This window comes from Morone saxatilis, unplaced genomic scaffold (genome assembly GCF_004916995.1).
Source record: "Morone saxatilis isolate NCDOM2014 unplaced genomic scaffold, NCSU_SB_2.0 Contig4, whole genome shotgun sequence".
In the NCBI taxonomy this organism is placed as follows: domain Eukaryota; kingdom Metazoa; phylum Chordata; class Actinopteri; family Moronidae; genus Morone; species Morone saxatilis.
In genome coordinates this window covers 6,455,610-6,468,750 of record NW_023339984.1, presented here as the reverse complement: position 1 = coordinate 6,468,750, position 13,141 = coordinate 6,455,610, and the positions used below count along the sequence as shown (strand labels likewise).

General features: G+C 39.3%; 1 protein-coding gene across 2 annotated transcripts in view; it reads right to left on the bottom strand.

Annotated features, from left to right (window-relative positions):
- Positions 1-1,568: 1,568 nt before the first annotated feature.
- The window catches only part of LOC118338182 (pyruvate carboxylase, mitochondrial-like), a 314,296-nt gene continuing 302,723 nt past the window's right edge, over positions 1,569-13,141 (bottom strand). Inside the window, exons 25-27 of one of the 2 annotated variants that reach the window (XM_035675438.1) lie at positions 6,833-6,973; positions 6,322-6,423; positions 1,569-4,388 (exon numbers count right to left, since the gene is read on the bottom strand). In XM_035675438.1, coding sequence (XP_035531331.1) covers positions 4,239-4,388; positions 6,322-6,423; positions 6,833-6,973 — 393 coding nt within the window. In that variant the 3' untranslated portion in view covers positions 1,569-4,238. The remainder of the gene's footprint in view (positions 4,389-6,321; positions 6,424-6,832; positions 6,974-13,141) is intronic. The other variant, XM_035675439.1, reaches the window with a different exon arrangement.

The following is a 13,141-nucleotide window of genomic DNA, read 5'->3' as shown; positions in this document are numbered from 1 at the left end:
GTTTTGTTTTTAGTGATATCAGCAAACCAATCAAGGTCATAGCAGGCAGACTGTTATCTTCCACTTCTCTATATTCACATATGCAAATTTGATTATGTTGTTATTAATCAAAGCTGTCACTCAAGTCGGCTGACAAATGGGTCACGACATCCACTGTGCTACACAATTGCCCCTCTGATTTAATCTGATCACAATTAAGTATCAAGCTATTCTTTAATTCTGGTACCATAGCAACCTTTCCTCTCTGGACACTTCCAGTTAACCCAGTATAAAAAGTGGTTACAAGCCAGCCGTGCATGGCTTAGTGGTGCATATATATATTATTGATACTCACTAATAAATTACTAACTAAATCCATACATGAGCTTGACAATGTCAACTAGTGCCTGCTGCCAGCATGATCAATCTACTCACCGATCACAAACCTAACGGAGAACGTGGCCGCGGATCAATTATGCCAGCTGAGCGACAGACCTGATTGATTTAGTGTGGTTAATCAGTACTTAATCAGATCTGAAGAACCTGTTTAAAGACGGCAGGGTGTCAGGGTAGATCACATCCAGCCACACAGGAATTAACTTGTTTGGGAAAGAGACAAACAAAGAAAATCCTTCAACCCATCCAGAGACAGACTGAATTTTGATGTGCAGGGAGGGGCGGATTGAGGGAATAAAATAAATATAAAATAACCCAAACTCTGTCTGCTTCCAATAATCCATATATCCATATCCCTGTCACATTATGGTAATACATGTGATAAAACTGTACAGTCTAATTAAATTACTTCCATTGATCAGGCAGGGTTTTTGGCTCATGAAACAGTCTTTTCACTTGAATATTTGTTGTTGAAATCTAATTACTAGTCGGACACAATAATTCTGAAAGAGCTGCGATTTGACAGGCTGATATGAAATGCAGGACTCAAGCTTTCAGATACATGTTCACTCCGACCAGCATTGAGCTGAGCAGTCTGTTTTTTAGTGGGACCTTGACAGACAGGATTATACAAGGATGTGATGATATTTGCTCCAAACCAAAGCTGGCCTTCACTTGAGTCTTTCTTGTGCCCTTATTCTTGCCTATTGTGTAGAATATGCAATAAACACCAACACAAAGCAGATTCAGTTATAGTTAACTTTATTTGTAAGTACAGATAGAACAACAATTACCGCTTTTATTTGATACGATTTGTTTCCCTTTTTGTGCGCTCCAGCTCATAGTCCTTCATTGGACTTCAACATACTTAGGTCTTTAACAAGTAAATGTAAACTACTTCAGTAAATTATGATATGTAAGTAGGATTATTTAGAAATAAGAACTTGACATCTAGTGAACATTTATGATGCAAATTCCATTGAGACATTTTAAATCTGGAGGCTGTCATACCTGCTAAACTAAGAGTAAATAAGCAGTTTGGTTTGTTTTCATAAAAACACACAAAGAAAAGCAATAGAAAGAAAAGAAATGTCACAGACCCTATTTTCATACCCTCAGCAACAGTTCACCTCCTGATAGCATGAGCTCAAGGTTATATGCCCCTTTCTGAAACAAATAAAACTTCAGTTGTGTGTACTTTATATCTGATTTATTCTTTTTTTTCGCAGACACTGAACATTGTCATAAGCACAGTTTTTACAATCACTGCTGGCTAAGACATAGAGAAACACAGCGATACAGTTTACATTATTGCATGAGTCAATGTCATCATCTTACATGTGCAAATTTACACTGTAGAGGGGTATGGAGAAGAAAACATGAAGAAAAGGTGGTTGGTTGGATCAATAGATGAGGCAGGGAAAGCAGATTAACAAGGAGAGCTAATAAGGAGAGGAGGAGGGAACTTTACATTTATTGTGCAACAGCTTGTCAAAAACACTTCAGCATCTCCATCCCATTCAACAGATTGATAAAGTCGGGGGTACAGCGAGGCATGGCAGTGGGCGTATCAGTGTTCTAATTAACCACAGCATGGCTGCTCAGTATTGATGCATGGTTCAAAAGGGGACTCATTCTCAGAGGTAATGGAGCAAAAATGCTGGAAACAATCCAGTCAAGTACAAACTGATACTTTAATTTTGTGTTTGGGTCGATGTATTCTGTTGAACGTGCACAGACCTTTGTAGTCTCTTTTCTGGTTCGCCAAACACTGCACGCTTCATTGTATTACAAGCAGATTGTGACACTTCTGTTCCGGCTATAACTGATGTGATCAATTTTTTCCTGCTTGTCCACGGTCTACTTTTACTGGTCATGGTAGTTAAACATTCAATTTGGCCTCGGTTTCCTTGAAATAGTTAAAAGGCCTGCAGCTGACAGTTGACAAGTTGAATCTTGTGGGTTTAATTCAGTATTTAACTACATCAAAAAACTGAGTGGGGTCATTGCTGCATTGCCGTTAAATGTTTCGGATACAGCGTTACTATGGAGATGCAGCCACACCACTGTGCAGTGTATTTGGTTTTGTTTCCTTTTGATCCAGGCAGCACTCAAGGACTGGGAGTGTTAGCGTGAGTATTTTGCATTGGTGCATGTGTATGAATATTTCATTTCTTTTACAATGTGTTTTCAGCTCTGGAGGTGCAACATTATGGAGACTGTCTTAAAATTTGCTTGCTTGCACACACATACACACAGCCATTTAGACTCATTTATGCAAACACACACACACGCATTAGAAATATAAAGCTGAGTGCTGCTACTGGGAGTCTCCAGAGTCTCTTATTAGTCCGGCTAATTTCACATCATTTGACAGAGAATTAATTCATAAATTAATCAGCAGAGCCTCAGAAAATATCACATGCCTCCATTACACCACCATGTAATCCCATTTACACCTAGCATTAAAATCCCCATCCAGACAGAAGGCCATTCACCATAATCTCTGCCTGGTTCTGAAAAGACAGGGTGGAACCACTCCTCCTTTCCAACATTGAACTAAAAAGGCCCAAAAGCCACCATACAAACTCTGACTTTACACCTTTTTAAATGATTAATTGGTTTTAGTGGGCCACCCTACAGCCGGCTTTGGATTAAGAAGGCCATTTTTTTAGATTATAACAGAGGTACTTTATAAAAATCACACCTAATCCTGTTTGGGTGTTTCCAACATGGCCTACAGCTTCATTTCAACAATGTTGCCACAGCATGCTTCTGCTCTGGGATTTTAAAGACAGCTGTGAATAGGGAAACATTCTCAACACCAGTACAGATCTATCAAGAAATAAACCATCTACTATTACTGATACAGTAACAGAATACATTTTCACTTTATTGTAATATTGGACGTTTCTGGCATGTACATTTGTGTCCCAAAAACATAACATGGTGCCACTTGTGTGTTGTGCTTCTCTAATTGTGAAAATATTTGTATCATATATATCAAAAACAGGTTGGTCATTGTGATTTCTTTCCTTCAGCCACTCTGGACTTCGTGTTTTCCAAAGAACAATTTGAATTTCTTTTACATGCAAAAAAAGTGAGTCTAAATCAGTGATTACACAGTCTGAGGATGCAGTGCGACTAATGACAAAAATGTGTTGAAAAGGCGAGAATGCCCAAAGATGAAAATATTGTTTCCATATGAAAAAAATATCTGGTAATACATCTTTAAGTCTATCTTTCTTTGTCTGAACTGTGCTGATTACAAAGAAAAACATTTAGTAGTCATCAATATAAAGTTTCACCTACTCACTTTGAATATATTAGGCAACATCAACAGCACTGAAATGGAAACTGTGGCATTTAATTGCAAGTGGATGTTACAACCCTGTTAGTGTTACACACAATAAGACTATTATTTAAGTAATGGAATGTATCACAATTTGAATATATCTTTCTAAAATATATCATTTTCCACAAATTAAGACATTAATAATTGTACTGAGGAACTGCTATGACCTAATCACCACATGTAGGGAGTACTAGGGAGAATTAAGCAGAGTTTGATTAGTTGTACAATTCAATAAGGAGTTCCTATCAAATTAATGTATTATTTAGGATTGCCATATTATCTACTCTTAACACCAATCAGGTGTCTGGATATGCATAAGCAAACAGAAAATGTACAAATTGCGGGCCAAAATGTTCTGCAGTACTGCCACAGATGAGACTTGCCTTTGACGAAAAGGATTCCTGTTTTTCCTCCTAATCCCCTCTGTTCCTCCACCTCACCATTTCCAGAATCAGATTGTCTAACTCCCGCCTCCTACCACTAATACTCCCCCTGCCTCCCTCTAACTCTACTCCTCGATTTCTAGTATCAGGTCATCTCCCTCCAGGGAGGAATCGGTCATGACATGGACCACCTTCACCGTCCCTGCCACCGGGGAGTTGACCACGGTCTCCATCTTCATGGCCGAGAGGACACACAGCGGCTGACCCTTCTCCACCTTTCACCATTATAAAGACAGTTCACAGAGCATTAAAAACACGAGTCAAATGTGCAGACCACTGAACAAGTGCTGTAGCTGAGGTTAACAAGAAAAGTACAGGGCTTAACATATCTGAGTACGAACAATATAAAATCAGACTTTTACCAACTCTTTTGTTTAGGCAGAGTTCTTGTACAACTGCTTGTGTTTAGACAACATTTAACAAGTTTAAAAACAGACTATTTATTTACCAAGGGTAACCAAAAAAAGAATATTCTTTGTATCGGTACTGGAACTTAGGCATTGCATTGGTAGTACATTTTCTATACCATGGTTTAAGATGAATACTCTATTCTAACTGGCTGCAGGGTTCCATTAATTCCTGATATAGGACACCTAGTTAAGTGTTAAGTAGTTCCAGTCCAATGTTTTTGTTTGTGCATCTCAATAGATCCTTTCTAAATGTTAAACACTGGACATTTCACAAGGTAACAAAATCAAGTTTAGTATCATGATACTCTACCTAAGGGTTATACATACTGTATAATACAGTATGCTGTTGCAAGACCATGAGAGTGTACACAATAAATTTACAATGAAATCTGAACTATTGATAACCTATGGTTATATTTATTGAGTCAAATGTTTTATGTATTATAGACCTGCCCTGTATAATGGCCCTGTATTAGTTAAAAAACAAGAAACCAAGATTCCACTTACATGTTACTCTAGCAACCAATTACCTTTTTTTTTTGCCAGTGGCGTTATGTTCACAACTGTATGAGTGTGCCTTTTTTTACTGGTCGTTCTAAAACCACTGTGTCATATAGCTAGCAGCCCTATGCTAATTATTTATTTAACTGTTTTAAAAAGACCAAAATAAGAACCCCAAATAACTGTGGCTTAATGGTATGTTCACACATACCATTATTTGAAAAGTAATTTCGGTATAACACTTTGAACAACACTTTTAAAAATTCCATACAATAAAAGCCTCATATGAATGGATTCTGTCCACAGAAACACCAGAGAGCTTTTAATCTGAAGGACTGGGTTGAGTTTAAAAAATACAGTTATATTTTGTTTGTCTGTGACATATTCTATAGATATAGACATTGAAACTGTTGTAAAGATGTATATGTTGCTGGTGTAGTATCGATATGACTATGAACAGACCCTTTTCACTGTCTATTCTGCTGGGAACCCCCGTGGGAAAAAATAGGTGACACCTTGACTCTCTAGTGGGTGCCAAAATAAAAAGCACAATGTTCCATCACAGATAGTCAGATAGTCGCAGAAAAACATTTAGGAGCGGCGCTTGATCAACGGGACGAAAGTATCAGGGAATTGTTCCAACACTGACCTTTCCTCTTATAACATAGGGAGTCTCTTACCGGTGCACTGTTGCATCTGCTTACTGTACCGGCTGCTGTCACTAGCTAGTTAGCAGTCCTATTAGCTGACTGTAAGTGGACTGGGAGCTGGAAGGACAGAGGGAGTTTAAACTCTACTCGCGAAGGGTCGGGGGACCCAGTGGCTCCGGCTACTCTGGGACAATGAAGGCATGAAACAAAGGAAGAAGAGCGAGTTTGTAGCAAGTTAATTTGTAAGTAATTGTTGACTTTATACATCATCCATAGCATCAATAAGTTCATCAGTATTTGTTTTAGTGAAGTTGGAAGGAACTTATTCCATTATTCCGTTGCGAACAATGATGAATGAATGTGATGTTCATTGCACTAAATGTTCAGTCTCCTTGCTGACTGTTCTGACACAATCAGATTCATAATTGCTTTTTCCATTATCATTTAACAGGCAGCTGTTAATTAAATTGATATTGTAATTGAAATGTATAGAAGAAAACGTGAACTGACCCTTTAACCCAAGCTAATCAAATCTGATAAAAACTGACATGTTGAGCTTGAAGAATACAGCAGATTAACAAACTAACCTTCGATCCAACTTCCACCTTGACCTCCAGCACCTTTCCAGGCATGGGTGCTCCAACCTGACCCTTGATGGATTTCTGAGCCTTAGGATGGAACTTCATTTCCTGTGTGAAGGAACAAAGAGAGATTTCATGCATCCATCTGATAATTTCTCCAAGTCATCCACACAGTGCTGCCTCCATTTATCCACTTATCCAGCCAATGATCCATCCATAAAGTCATTCAGCCACCCATTGAGACATTCCTCCCTGCTGAGCCTCCGTCTACCCCTCACAACCATTTATTTCTATGAATAAAAATCACCCGTAGTTGCCAAGTGCACGGTCATAAAATGTTTTATTCTTTTTGCTTAGATCCAACATCAGTTTTTCTCCCTTTCCTCTCACCCTTTTCCATCTATTCATCATTTCCCTGCAGACATATATCCTTCTTTCAAACCATTCCAACTATACCTCATCCATCGTTTACTCATCTACTAACCAACCCATACCTCCCTCCATCCCTTCTGTGTACCTTCATGGCGACGGTGTCTTTAACCAGCACGGATCTCAGCTGTCCGTTGAGCTCAAAGAAGACCTCTCTCTGGCCGGCCTTGTTCAGGTCACCCAGTGCCAGCGCCTTGATGTGGAGAGTCTTCCCTCTCTCCAGCTCCACCTGAGAATAAACAAAGCCAGAGAGAAGGGGAGGATTGGAACAAGTGGGGAGGACAGAAGAGGATGGAGAGTGTGAAGGAGGAAGGGACAGAAATTAGATTATATTAGAAAATTGAAATTAATACATGGCTGCATAGCTCACAAGTCCAGCTAAAGTAATAAAAAGAGACTGCAGTGCTTGGTGAAATTAAAAAAAGTGAAGTTAGTGGAGTGAGACAAGCACAATGTTTCCTTCTTTTCCTTATTTCTTTTTACCCTCAGGCTGGGCTGGAACGTTTCCCAGCATGCACTTGGTGGAGGGCAGAGAAACTTGCAGAGATTTCAGAGGGGACTCATTTAGCCTCAGTGCAATGTAGCTGTGTAATAAATAAATAAATCAATTATCAATCAGTGTCTGAGAATTATGTACTTTACACAAATGCAAACCTTTTTCATTGCACTGCATTAAATTAGTGCTTTATCAGCTGCCCATGTGTGTTTAACTCCAAAATCAAATGTATGTTATGGGACTGTAATGTGGAGTTCCCAGTAGACCTTTTTTCACAGCAGGGTAGGGAAAGCACAGGTGTTAGGAATCACATTAGTAAGAGTCCCAGTAAGCCGTGATGTTAACATGAGTTGTTTAAAAATGTGAATTGACAATACAACATCATATCCTTCACATTTGGGCTCAATTACATTGAACTACAGTATCTAGTTGATGTGAGGCGTCCTTGTTTGCTTGTTTTTCAGGCACTTTTGTTTGATTAGGTGCAAAGAAATATCGGAGTTTCCCAGTTGTAATAACGACTTTGATATTGACGTGAACATATTTATAAGTTGGAAACTTGTAAATTATGATAATACATGAATGCCGCCTAAGCCAGCATGTGCAACGCCACATTCCTGAAACTGAAGCAGCTAAATGGAATTCAGCCAGCACTAATTTACACCGTAATGCCTCATAACTGACTGAGGTACAGTTGGACAGAAGTACAGCATTTTTTAAATTTTTTTTTATGTCTTGTTGACTGTTTATTTTATGTCTTTTTTCTATTATATAGAAAATGTATTTTTTATGCTTGTTTGCAAACGTGGGTCCGAGACGACTAAGTTTCATCATGCTGTATGTCGTGCATGTATAGCATACTTGACAATAAAGTTGACTTGACTTGACTAATCAACTTATTTTTATTTTCTGATGTATCTGGGAAATTCCCCACACTTGCGGACCACAAACAACCAACACCAGAGTTTGGATGGAAGGGGATTGAGACCCTTCTTTTCAGGTTAAGTCTGCACCAGTGTTTGATTGACAGCTTTCACACCAGTCTAGACAAACTGAGTCATTGTTTGAACCACACCAAACAGGTTGGGTGAAGGCACCCTAATCATTTTACCAAACACCAGCGTAAGATTTTTTAAGACGTGACTTGTGGGTCTGCAAAGTTCAATGACATTTATTTTGGCATGTTATTGACTAAAAATGGATTTTGAGGGAAGAGATAAAAACACAGGAGTTCTACAGTAGTCTGTGTGAAGACGTGATAAACCCAGGACTACTAGGGTAATACCTCAGAGTGGGAAAAAGAACAAGACATGGACGGGTCTATGCTGTATCTTGATCTGTGTTTTTCACCAGAGATATCAATTCTGACATCAAATAGATGGAGAGGTGGTATAGACAGAATGACAATCAGAGATAGAGAGGGAGAGTAAAAGAGAGATCAGACAGCAGACTGGAGAATATAAAAAACATTCTCCCAGCCTTTAGTAGAACTGTAAACTGTGACTTTAGCTGCCACCTGTAAAAGTGTTGTTCTAAGACAGATATTACTCTCTCCCTCTGTATCAACACCAGACAGGCTCTTTCCCTCTCATATCAATTCTGGTCACTGCTGCGTTCCGTCTTGCAAGTCTTTCCCTCGACACCGGCCACTGTACTTCTTCATTTATCTCACGCCTCTTCTCAAATCTCTCATCTCACCGGTCGGAAACTCATTTTTTCCGTCTTTCCATTTGTCCAACTTTCTCTGTCTGGCTTTCAATCTCTCTCTTTGTCAGTCCTCCCGTGTCACAGCTTTCCATTTTGTACTGTTATTTTGCTACCTATTTCTGGGACCACTCTGTCTCTCATGCCGTTAATTTCCCTCATCTGCCTCTTTTCAGCTCCTCTTTTATCGGTCTGTGGCTCTCTGTCTTTTCTGTCTATCCTCTCTGCCGATCCGCTTTGTTTCTCACATTGCCATCTTGGCTGCAGAGTCTCCATTGATATTCCAAACTAAGTCTCAGTGCATAGACGAAAATACACGCTGCTGCAGGTATGTATTGATCTCAATTTCATTCTGCCTCTCTCTTTCTCCGGGTGTTTTGACTTTTCATCTGTTTTCCTCTCTCCGTATCTGGTAACAAAACCTTTCTTTGCATGCTTTTGCTTTCTCTCTGGCACTCAATCTTCATCTCGGTTTCGCTCTCCACCTCTCTTACACTGAACTTCTCTCCGTGCTGTTTTGTCAGGCTCTTGGCAGCCCTTTGCAAAAACAAAACTGTCTTCCCTTTTCCAACTGCGTGGCTTCAACACTACATCTCCTCACAACTGTTCCCATGAAAAATACAGTATGTATCTCTTTGAAGAGTTGCACCAGATTTATGAATCTTTTGAAGATGATTTTGTCTAAGATGTAACTGTGTGTAATGTATGCCAGTTTTATACAGAGCTAAGAAGACAACTTTGTTGCACTGTGTCGTTATGTAAAACACCAGACATGCATTAAGACTGTAGACTGTATAAATTAATTCAACAGGCTCACACTGCTACACACTGATGTTACTAGTTGGAACTGATGGTCTCCCACCTCCACTATAGTTCAGTTAACTGCTTTCATTCTTAAACCTGTTCCAGGTAAAATACCAGGGCTCATTAAGCACAAAATGTATTTATATTTATTTCTAATTTTTTTTTTACAACCGTATTCTACAACTAATGACACAATATAGGTGGATGCTAACTCAATTCCATTGTACCACTCACATTGCTAAAAAAAACTTTACTGTGGAAATGATGCAATACATGTACTACACATTAATCAAATTGAAACTTTGGAATATTACAAGTTTATGTACTTATTTCTGCAGGTCTTCCTCAAATTGCCTCACCACGATCTATATATTTTTTTAATGTTTTAATTAAAAGGACCAGTGTGTAGGAATTAGTGGCATCTAGGGGTGACGTTGCATATATCAGTCAACTGAATATTGACACAGTTGATTCAGCCTACAAAAGGTGCAGGAGAAACTACAGTGCCCCCAAAACCTGTGAAAAATGCAAAAGGCTCAAATAGAGTAGTGTTTGGTTTATCCATTCTAGGCTACTGTAGAAACATGGCATTTCAACATGGCAGACTCGCCCCCTCTGTAGAAATGACTCATTCTAACGTAATGTAAGCATCAATTCTTATTTTCAGGTGAATATACACTAATGACAATACCTGTTAATATTATATTCCATTTCTGCCAATAGAGCCTCCTGAATGTTTCACACTGGACCTTTAACATCATAACTGAAATGCAATATATGTGACAAAGTGCACAGCAAAGTTAGGGACTTAAAACTCTCTATGAGGTATCAAGTCAAAATAAAGACATCATATCTGATAACTCGAGGGTGTGTGCTCTGCATCGACTTGCCAGTGCAACTAGTTCACCATTGCAAAAGGCATTAAAAAGAATTTGTCTGCCCATGCCCAAAAAAACTACATAAATAAAGTGAATAAAATTCTATCAAAGTCAACCCTGACCAGCCAGCCTCCGCCTGGCTTGGTTTCTTATTACCATACTTGTGATAGCATCTCTTGTGCATTATGTATGTTCCATATCTCAGTGATGTATCGGCTGTGTTATCATCTATATAGCCCTCACATGCTGCTTGCCTTTATTTAGTGAGCTTCCTCAAGCATCGAGCTTTTCCTGTCAACTGCTTCTCCATGTGGTGCTATAGTGTCTCTGACTGAAACAAGTTTCACATTATGCCTCACATCATGTCTTTGATATGACTTTATTAATGACTTGTGTTGCCTGTGAGAAAGTAATGAGATTACTGCACTGAACAGAGCTCCATGTGTTGGTGTCTGTGCACATTAGCACTGACAGGGTGTGTATGACTGGGTCCGTGTTTGTGAAAATCGGTGTTTATATTTCCGTCAAACATGATTAATACCATACTGAGTCATCAGCACATGCCAGATAGGTCAATGGTTTTTTTCCTCTTGTTTGTGCTGTATGCATGTGTGGGTGAATGACTGCGATGGACAGAGCTGTCACCCATGTGTAGGTGTATATTTGTGTATATGAATGCCTTCAGATGCTATTTCAACAAAGTGGTAATCTGGCCTTTCAAAAGCAATTTCAGAGACACATGCCTAAGTGGACTTGAACTTAACAGCACACAAGTTTGTCGGAAATTGGCTGAAAAAGGCAACAATGATACAAAACTCGGAATCTTTATAGAACATTAGGAAATTATACTACATTAAAAAACACTGTGGGGAGAAATACTGTAGTGGTTGTGTCCTCCCACTACATTCTCAACACAAAGAGGAATCTTCCAGGCTCACTGTTCACTCTTTGGCTGATAAGGCTCTTGTGCTGGATTTACAACAGGCTTGAAATGAAGTGCTAAACAATAGCAATGATTACTGTGAAAGCCTTTGTATCTACTTCCCACAACATCAACAACTCGGGGCTTTAGGTCTAGCTCAGCGCTCAATAAGATTTGCTGCTTAAATCTGTTTTGATCAAGATTTCTGTTGTGTGCTTCACACTCTAGCTGCCAAGAGCTCATAAACAGCTTTTGTTAAAAATATACAGGTATAATAGTGTAGTTGCTAAGTACTGAAAGAATCATCAGTAATGGATAGTTGCTGTCATCACTGTGGATTTACCACAGACTCCAAAAACGGCTCACAAGCTCAAAGGCTTTTTCTTCTGCCTCAACTTCTGAAGATCAGCCTTTATATTGCAGATACTTCAACAGCAAAACACAGGTACAGTACCCCTACTTTGTCGTGGTGTATCTGTGACACACTCTGTACAAAACCCTTTTAACCTAAATGATATTTTCCATTCATCTATAGCTTTTTACAGGTACATGTCTTAACAGTGGCTGATTATACAGATACTGCTATGCACGTGTATCAACAGGAAGAGGTGTACCCAAGCTTTCAAGGTGGAGGGTTATGAATATGCATGCATGAATACGTAATACTACCCTGACTTTAAAACTCAAACTGCTTTGGCAGCACAGTGCCACTTTCCCCAGGGTTCTTCTCACCTTAACAGTGCCAACTGAGCAATCAGCATCACAAAAATAATGTGTACCTAATAATTACCATTTCTGATGGTCCTTAGACAGGCTGACAGTCTAAACACCCACACTACCTGTCTGTACATTTGACAACAATTGTTTTCTTCTGATTCACATCTTGAAAGGTTGCAGCAGCTGTCATTCACTTGGCCAAGAGTCAACCTGCCTCTAACATAACATCTGTCACAGGCATCACATGAGCATGCCTCATATCACCAAAAAGTCAACTTGTCAGGATTCGAGGCAACTCCGTTATCTTCAATGGTGTCAAACTCTGTTTAAACATTTTCAGTGCATCTTTGAAATTTAACAAGAGATAACCCCAGCTATCCACTACAAACGAAGGAATTGTGAGACCTGATGACACTGATGCAACATTCATCCAATGGTGTGTTCTTATTGTGAGAAGAAAGATAAATAGTTTCTAATAATAGTTATATATAAGAAATTCACTGCTACCAGATGTCGCTCTAGAGCACCAGCATCTCAGTCAAAAAAAAAAAAAAGGGCACTATGGCCCACCAGACTCTACTGACAAAACCAGTGATTTTACCTTGCAGGTAATGTAAAACACACTTCAAACTGGACATAAACAAAATAATTCTCTATTGGTTGAAATAAACCCTAAATTTGCAAGAGTCAGAAAATATTAGCTGCTATGGTGGCAACATAATCCTTAAGGACAAATGCACTCGTCAAAGTACGTCCTCCAAAAGTGCTTGTTTTTGCCACTGACAGGCTTAGATAGAGTGTTCTTGCGCAGGCTGCGCTGTTGGCTGCGCCTGCGGCTGCCTGTCTGTGCTGGTGCGCCTCCACTCCCCTTTCCCA